Below are 9,338 nucleotides of genomic sequence, written 5' to 3'. Positions count from 1 at the left end.
ATTTATTTGAACATTACTTCAGACGTATGCGATGGAAATTTAACAAATTTGTGTGCGACTCTGGATATTTTTGTCTTTAAGTGTGGACATGTGAAGACCTACATCAGCATTTTTCCTTGAATTTGGTACCTGACAAGATCAATCTTCAGACATTTTTTTTATTTGAAGTTATTTACATATAAAATAAGCACTTATAACTTTACTATGATTCATTAATGTAAATTTTTACTTCTTCAAATAACTTTTTTTATAATAAGTTGCATTGATTTGGTGTAAATAATCGCGATAAAATAAGTATTTCGCATATATCATCTAAAGTATATTAGAATTCAGAAAAATAGAGATGATGAAAAATAGAAAAAAAATCGAATCGTGATATAATAAATCAAAAAAACCGCTAGAGAGTTAACTAAGCCAAAGAAAATTACAAAAACAAAGTCAAAGCTAACCTTTACACGCGAAACTGGATATTTTGGAGCTTCAACAGTTCAACTAACTCAATTATTACACTATTATTCTATTTGTACAATTGTACTAATGTCACCTAAATGTCATAGAAGTAAAGGCGTTTTTGGCAGCAGTCCATTATTAAAATGAGTTTAGGTTATATAAGAAATTTTATTTAGCAATGCATAATTTAACTGTTTATAATGTATTGGCACTACTTTAATAATTTGTAGGTTATCATATTAGGCTTGATGTTGAAAATAACCCTTGTAGGTTAATCTAACTCGTTAATTACAAAAAAAAAACAAGTTATATTATGAGCGTAAAAACATTTTAATGTGGAGAACAAGAGAGAGTGTTTTGGTACAGATAACTTTCACATTCTAGGCAGGATTTTTCATCAAGTACAATGCTCCGCATGTTATTGTGCTAATGTTTTGTTTTTCATTTCGACTATTATTTCGTAGACTAATGAAATTAATTTAGTTGCTTAAAATTTTCGATAATGAGACGGAGGGGTAGTAATAATGCTGGCAATTAGTTGTCATAACAGGTTTAGGAAAATGATGAAAAAGTCAATCTTCCACATTATTTTATACTACTTAAATTACTTGATATGTTTTTCTACCTAACAACAAGTAGTGTTCCATTATTAAGGACTTTGGCATTATTGAGAAGTCGATATGATGTGATATATGTATAATAGAAACTCATTTTCTTCGTTTAATAAATGTAGTTTGAAATAATTCTGAAATTAGACGGTTGAGAGTTTTCCACAATTGTCGAATAATACCATTAAAAATATGGACTCATTTGATGTCAACATCCTTCTTAATTAGGATAGTTTTTTTCTTGCCCCTTCTAGCAAAATTTACCCTAAAAATCTTCTTTAATTTGTCAGTTATATGATCATAGGATATTAAAGGAAAGTATTTGGGACCATACTCACACAAATTTGCAAAAAGGATTTCATAACACTACTCTAGGAAGAGGAATAATATAATGGACAACGGAAATCAAGAAAACAAAGCACGCAAAATAGGTTCACTTAAGTCACACAATGCCATCTGTAGTGTATCAAAATATGTAAATTCAAATATTTCTATAACAATGCCGTTTGTTAGATATTGTTTGACTATTAATGTTATTATAGAGAAAGTATAATATAACATACATGAAATTTTTTTTACAAAAAAAAATAAAAAAACTTGATTGTTATAGAGAATGATTGTTATTAATATAGTAATATCTAAATCATCCCAAAAACCATCTTATAGTGAACAACAAAAATATACGAAACTCAAAAAAGATGTAGCAAGTATATCATGACACAAACTAACAAACTAACTAACATACTAATTAAAGCTTAACCTTTTTGCTGCACTTCTGATCTTGAATTGACTGACTAGTAATATTCACAGTGATACTGCAATTCATCTTCACAACGACATGTTTCTTGATCATATTCAACAATTTGACCCTCCCACCAACTCTTGTGTAGCTATTCATAGTAAGCAAACCAGTAGTAATATCATTTTGTAAGCCAGGATGTGACACAATCTTGTCCGTGATTATATCAATCGTTACGTTTATCCTCGTAGTCCCCCTTGCCTTAGATTTCCCCGGTGGGCCCCGCGCCTCCCCGACCACCGTGTCGTGGTAAGAAATGGTGGTGGTCGTGTTACTATACCTAAATGATGCAAAATTAGGATTTTTGACTGAGACGTCTGCTTTTATGGTCATGTTGGAACCTGGTTTAGGCATAGGTAAAATGGTGCCACCAGTGTTAACGAGGTCTAGTTTTTCAACTGTGACACCATTCATTGTAATGATAGGATCTTTTACTTTGAACACTGTGAAGAACAAAATTATGAGTATTATGGCTATAAGGAAAATAAAGATAGATACACAAACACAATATTTGAAGCATCTTCTTTGATGAAACCTTTTTTTGTTTAACGTTGTTTCGTCGTCGTCGCTGCTCGGCGGTCGATCGGATGCTGGAGCCAGTGGTCTGACTTGCTCCTTCTCCACCATTTTTATTGAGTCTTGAAACCAAGGAGAGAGATTAATGATGGTCTTTGAGATGATTTTTTTTTGTGTGTGTGATTTTGGTGTTTTGAGTTTGTGTGAAATTACCTCATATATATAATGGCTTGTGAGTGGAGAAGGTATTAGGTATATGATGGCCTCATCCTCCTGCTAATGTTGACTCTAAAGTCTTTTATCATTTTGAGTCTTTACTACTATTAGAAATATAGCAATGCAAACACAGTCAAGCTGAAACACAGATTTAAAATTTATGATTACTAAATGTATAACGACTTGAAGTACTTATAATTGAATTTAAGTTTAAAATTTGTAAGATTAAATTATTGAGATTGATAGAACTAATAAGTTGCCTTCTAACTCCACCATAAATCCAGCAAATTTAGAATTCTTTTGTCAAAGAATAAACAATGGTGAAGTGAACTTTTACTGACCATTATGAAATTGCCCACATACAATTTATGGTGGTCGGGTAACAAACCCATTAATGACTTCCAAGTAAAATGTCAAAAAGTAAACATATATACACCTTCCATTTCATGTTAATTGCCCTTTAATTAAAAAAATTACAGTATCATTTTAAAAGTTCATGGTCAAATTCAGTTTTGTTCCCAATTATATTCTTAATATTAAACAAAAGTGCATAACATTTAAGAGGAAAAAAAAACTACTTTTATTAAGTAGGATAACTTAATAAATTATATTCTATGTATATATTTTTGAATGGACGGAAAAAGAATAAAAACGATAAATTAAATGGGGCTGCGAGAGTAACAAATATTGTATTCTAGTGATCTCCTAACCGTAAAGATGGAAAAGGAACAAACAAAAAGGTGAGAAAATGGTACCGATCCTTCCTGTTCATTATATTTTTCATTTAAAATTTTCAAGGACATTAAATGTCTTATTCTAGGAGGTAATTAAGCCAACACAAAAGTTTAAATATGCTCTCCATAAAAATCGTCAAGTTTAGAAGGATCTTGATCTATATTATCAGAAGGAAATTCAATATATACCACAGGAGTTATTGAGATATGAGATATCAGTAATTTTTATTCGAACCTTCGATATAATCGTACTAGTTGGGATGGGAACCCATATGATGTTGGAATAATGGCAAAGCTGAAAGCAGCAAACGCTTAATTCCAAACCTACAATTCCACTAGGAAATGAGAGGATTGTTAGTTGGTTGTTGGAGGATATGCTCACCTTAGTAATTGTGCTTCTATAGTATGTCCAAATAGTCAATTCCCTCACACCCACAGGTGTTCAATATTCATCAACCAATTTATGGGAGATTTCCAACATATTTTAAGGACATTTGAAAGTCTACATACTCCCTCCCCCCATTGTGTTCTAAAAATTATATAAATACACAATTTATATTTTTAATATTACAAAAAATTTCAACTCTATAAACATATTACAATAATTACAACATATACACAGAATGTTATGTATATGTCGGCTATGTTGTGTATATTAATAGGGAGAGAGAGTAAAGTAATTAAAAAAGTGGAAGAAAGTGTAATTAATTCCAAAAGGGTTGGTATTTATGTTCTTTACACTTGCTTATTTACATTACTAAAAATATTTATTTTAAATTATTTTTAATTTATAAATTAAGATGAAATAAATGAAATTTTCCCATTTTCCTTTAATTTTTTTTAAGTATAAATATTGTAAAGTTTTTAAAAAGTTCCTCCATTTTTAATCTTTTTAATGTACACATTTCGTCAATAGCTGCATTAATTGCCAACAAGACACATGAAAGAGTGCAATAAAAAGACTTGAGGAATAACCGGTCGTCAAGAGTAGGAAGAAAACTTTGTTGGGAGTGCTGTCATTTTAATTAGCCTTGTAACGCGTGATCTGAATTAGTCGGGGCTTTAATGCGGATACCGGACACCGAATGAGAAACAAAAGAAAAAGAGTTGAGGAATAAATTCGTAAAGATTTTTTTTTTTATTTATGATTATATATATTCTTATATTTAATCTTGTTTAAAAGTTGAGAGTTAACAATCAAACTATAATATCGCAACCAAATTTTGTACGTTTTAACTATTATCAGTATAATTTAGATGTTGAGGTATCACAATCAAACTAAAATAACAGCAAGTTATAGTACCATCTTTTTGTACCTTTTTACTAAAATTAGTATAATCTAGTTGGCATGTGATGTAGAAGCTTAACACAATAAAAAAAGTTGTTATCATGATTCGTGTGAAAAAGAATAACTAGTTAAGTGATATAGTTTTATTTATTAATTTATTTATTTTGTGTAAAAATATAAGGTGTTTACTGGGAGCAAAATTTAGAGCAGTATCCATTTTTAGTGCTGTATACTATTTTTTGTCAATATTTTATAGCATTAATAAAGAATTGAACAAATTAAATGATAGGAGAAAATGCGAGAACACAAAAATGACAATAGTAGAGTGTGTGTTGAATTAATAATGACAAGAACAAGTACTTTTTAGATCTGATTTCAAAGTTTGGATAAAATTTCCCTTTCTCAGTGATGTCAAGACTAATTTGATTCTCGAATTAAAAATCTTATAGACAAAATTACCATAATTCAACTTGTGTTCGTGGAGAGTTTGCCATTTTTCTGTAGATGCCAACAGGTATTACTACTTGTACCTCAGGATGGAAAGAGCTTGAAGGCTGTTTGAGCCAACTCTGTGCAACAAGATGTTGAAGCAATACATAAAAGACGCAAATTGCACATATCAACCTCCATGTATTGGAACGAAGGGGAACTCAAAATTTGAAATTTATGTGTTAGCATTGCTAGTCATGAAGGGCACTTGAACAGAGGTCCAATTGAGAAGGTGAAAGTCACCGTCCTTTGTCACTGACGCGTTGAACTTCTCATCCCAGGCACCTTTGCAACAATGGCACCTATGTACCTACTGTTTATACCAAATCAATGGGGTCTAGTTATTGTTTTGCCATTCAGTGTGCATCCTGAGATCGAAATTGAGACGTCATTGATGAGTACCTTCAGTATTTGATCGTCTATCTCCTAAAGTTAAGTTTGTGGTCGCGTTCTTTGTGAAGGCAAGAACAGCATCATTCATATAGAAATATTAGAAGGATTGACAGCAGTCTAAGAGCCAAAATCAAGGGCCGCAAATCTCTATCTTTTATGTCATTAGTTGTGACAAAGTAAACAACTCATACTAACCTTAAAATTTTCAAGGATTCATTTCTTAGAGAAAGATAACTTAATCATAATGCCAGATACAGTGTGAATATTGGATTTAGACTTCTTCTATCCGACCTATCATGACCCCGTTTGATACCGGTTACTATTAACTCAAAATCCTGATAATTTCATTCATTCCTCAGTAGCAGGTGTCCAAAGGATATTTCAGTAAAATTTCACGCGTAAATAGGTAACTTGAGTAGCATAACTTATACCTCTAAGGGAAGAATGAAAAATCAACTTGACATCCTCAAATCTATAACCTTGAGCGCAAAAAGAAAAACACGCGCATCAAATCATGTAAGATAGAGTTGCATAAAGTTGTCAATTTTGGTAGCGTTCAAATGCTACAAGGTACAACAAACTTTATGTTATTAAAACAATAGAAGAGAAATTAGGCACATAGAAGCCATATTATTAGATAGTTATGGCATTTCATATCTCTACAACCTTTGATGGATCTTCTTTCTCTTCCTCTTCTTCTTTCTTTTTCTCCTCTTCTTTCCCTCCCTTCCATAAGTCGGACAAAGTAGGAAGCTTATACTCACCGCTATAAGAGAGGGGAATGGTGATGTTGCCAATGACTGGAAGATCAATGATGAGACCCAATTCCAGTGTATAGTCGACGTCCCAATCTCCACCAATGTCCCTAGCCAAACTAATTAGCACACTGTGAGGAACCTTTACTGGCACATCTAACATGGTCGAGTCATTTGCCTTGAGGTTCCCTGGGTCTGGAATTCTTCCTGATGCTATTACCCTGATTTTCATTATAAAATCACCAATTAGTAGAGTATTTTCTTTCATGCCTACTAAGTTTATTATATCAATCAATGAACCACGTTTCAATTCTAAACTAGCCGTCGGTTGTATGAACCATCTGTCTCTATTCGCGCGATATCAATTGGTGGACATATTAACCTGTTTGGCGTAAAAATTAAAAGACAAAAATCAGCAAGTAAAAGTATTTTTCTGTTCATCATGCGCACCAGGGCTGGAGCCATCATTCATCCAGGGGTTCAGATATTCCTTTGCAGTGGCGGAATCAGAATTTTCACTACGGGGTCATTAGTGAACATACAAACTAGCCGAAGGAGGTTCAACATCTACTTTATATACATAAAAAAATAATTTTAACTATATATATGCATATAACATAATTTTCCAACAAAGGGGGTTCGGATGAACCCTACCTGAAGGGTAGCTCCATCCCGTTCGAAGGAAAATTAAACTACTTTTACTTGATTAAAAATAGTTTTTGTATGTATATATAATAAATGTTGAACTTCGACCGTCTTCGACTAGTTGGTATATTTAGTTTAGAACCCATTGAAGCGGACTGAATTTACTATTTGTATGTCATTGAACGAACCACGTCTACCTTTGTTCTATATCAATCATTGAACATATTTTCTTTATTCTACCTTTTTCTTTTAATGTGAGTAAATCTTACCCAAATAGTGGGAGAAACAGACAACTTTTGATAGAAAAAGTCATATATGTTCGTTTGTGATTAAAGTTGGGACCCTACAATCGACTTCACCCTGTGTTCTGACTCTCAAATTTACCAAAAACTGTCCCTCGATCGCACATTTTCTATCTCCTATTCATGGTCCATCTTAATAATCGAATAAGCAACTGGTAGAGTTGCTGTCATGTGATTAAGAGGCAAGAAGTTTAAACTATAAAAATAAACTCTTACCGAAATGCAGAACAAAGGATGCTTACAATAGCCACTTGTGGTCAAGTCCTTTGAACAATTGCGGACCATACATATGTCACAACTATACAGGGAATATGTATGCTCCGTCTCCAGCCAATTGTTTTCAAAGAAGTTGACCGCAGGATCAGATTTCTAGGACAATGGCGGATGTAATTATAGATGTCCAATTCGTCATATATTTATCAGCAAAAACTAAGTAGTATTAAAATATGGTTATACCTGGAGGCGCTTTTGAGGACGTAATCGATTTCCATGATTGGAATAGGAACAGAGTAAGGATTCTTAACGGAGACTTTAGCGTGAAAAGAGACTCCATCGAAACCGATCCTCTTCAGATCAACGTCAGTGATGGTTGCCTCTGGTTTCTCCATGTTTGCAACCTTCTCTGATACAAAATTCTTCGCCTTGTCAATCAGATCCATTCTTCTTCGACAATTGGAGTGAATGAAAGTGAATTGTGCTCAACGAATATCTCTTCTTCTTCTATTTATCAGATGCGATTCCGCGTAAAGGTCAGAATTAACACGCTACCATCTGCTCAAGTCATAATAAATAATGCTTCCTATTTAAGGTCTGTACTTTAGTAAAGTAAATGATACTTATATAATACTAATCCCTCCGTCCCATGTGTGCCTTTTAACGAGGAACAGATTTTAAGAAATGAGTAATGATTTTTTAAGTTTACGAAATTATACATTTTTAATAAAAATATCTGAGAACTACTTTTTACTTTTATACTTTTACTTTCTCTCTTTTTGTTTTAGTTCACTTTCTTTCTAAAAATATTTATTTTAATTTAATTTTTTTTTAATAAAATAAAGATGATTTTATTATGTTCTTTCAATACTATCTTCAACATTAAATGATTAAACAAAATATGTTTACTCAAATTTATATTTTCAAAACAAAATTAATGAGATTAATATGATAAAATAAACACTTAATTAATATTTTTTTAATGGGTGTATCAATTTTATATGGATCAACTAATATGAAATGGAGGGAGTAATATTTTTTAACTTATTCCTTAAGTTATGTGAAATGCTTAGGAATCTCATCAAATGAAAAGATAAATATGAAAAAAAGTTTCAATAGTTTTCTTGGGCTTTGAAAAATTCAATTATTTTGAACACAAAAAAATACCTCAATAATTCAATTATTTTGAAATAAAAGGAATATTTTTTATTATTTTTTTAATCAAGTGAAACTCAATAAAAATAAAATAGGGATGTTATCATTAAATAACTACCAAATACGAAAAGATAACATCTAATTATTAATAATGCTACTACCTCTTCATTTTTACTTTTATCACATTTGAATTTCAGGCGCCACTAAAAACAAGACAAGCCTATTGAAATACTCCCACCATTTTAGAATAAATGAATTGTTGGAATATCTATTAATATTTTAAAATAAGTAAATCATTAAATTTTTTTTTTAAAATTACCCTTATGATTTAACAAGCAAAAGAGACTGCAGCTTTTTCTTTTTTGGGTAGAAGGACTTCAAGGATAAAAATAAAAATTTATGTTAAATTTATGTTTTGATGTTTTTTTCTTAATTTGTGTGTCAAAATCCAAAAATTCATTTATTTCGAAACGGAGGAAATATGTTATTTCTCTCCAACAATACTTATTTACTATTAATTTAATATATAAATTAATAAATAATAAATAATATAATAAATTTAATATAATGACAAATATACTGAAAGATGGATCGTACTTAATATCAAAAGTGAAATTAATAGAAAATAATAAATTATTCATTTATTTATCAAATTGAACAAGAATTATTAAATATTTATTTTTAATATAGTGGATAAATATTGTAAAACGGAGAAAATAATTTTGACTATAAATAATTAATGTTAAAGATAAAATTTTAAAAAATAATTATCTTA

The 9,338-nt window shown here is 30.9% G+C and overlaps 2 protein-coding genes across 2 annotated transcripts; both read right to left on the bottom strand.

Moving 5' to 3' along the window:
• Positions 1-1,646: 1,646 nt before the first annotated feature.
• LOC107879744 (late embryogenesis abundant protein At1g64065) lies at positions 1,647-2,979 on the bottom strand. The gene has a single exon (XM_016726692.2). The coding sequence runs from the start codon at positions 2,482-2,484 to the stop codon at positions 1,807-1,809; it is 678 nt and encodes a 225-aa protein (XP_016582178.2). The 5' UTR covers positions 2,485-2,979; the 3' UTR covers positions 1,647-1,806.
• Positions 2,980-6,005: 3,026 nt separating this feature from the next.
• LOC107839261 (desiccation protectant protein Lea14 homolog) lies at positions 6,006-8,101 on the bottom strand. The gene is made up of 2 exons (XM_016682673.2): positions 7,652-8,101; positions 6,006-6,469 (listed from the first exon to the last, which is right to left on the bottom strand). The coding sequence occupies exons 1-2, from the start codon at positions 7,852-7,854 to the stop codon at positions 6,145-6,147; spliced, it is 528 nt and encodes a 175-aa protein (XP_016538159.1). The 5' UTR covers positions 7,855-8,101; the 3' UTR covers positions 6,006-6,144.
• Between the last annotated feature and the right edge of the window lie 1,237 nt (positions 8,102-9,338).

Source organism: Capsicum annuum, chromosome 8 (assembly GCF_002878395.1).
Source record: "Capsicum annuum cultivar UCD-10X-F1 chromosome 8, UCD10Xv1.1, whole genome shotgun sequence".
NCBI lineage: Eukaryota > Viridiplantae > Streptophyta > Magnoliopsida > Solanales > Solanaceae > Capsicum > Capsicum annuum.
This window is presented reverse-complemented; position numbering and strand designations above follow the sequence as displayed.

Coding starts and splice junctions, on each gene's coding strand:
- LOC107879744 (XM_016726692.2), bottom strand. CDS start 2,484: ATGGTGGAGAAGGAGCAAGTCAGACCACTGGCTCCAGCATCCGATCGA.
- LOC107839261 (XM_016682673.2), bottom strand. CDS start 7,854: ATGGATCTGATTGACAAGGCGAAGAATTTTGTATCAGAGAAGGTTGCA. Junction 6,470..7,651: donor GTCCTCAAAAGCGCCTCCAG/GTATAACCATAT, acceptor AATGAAAATCAG/GGTAATAGCATCAGGAAGAA.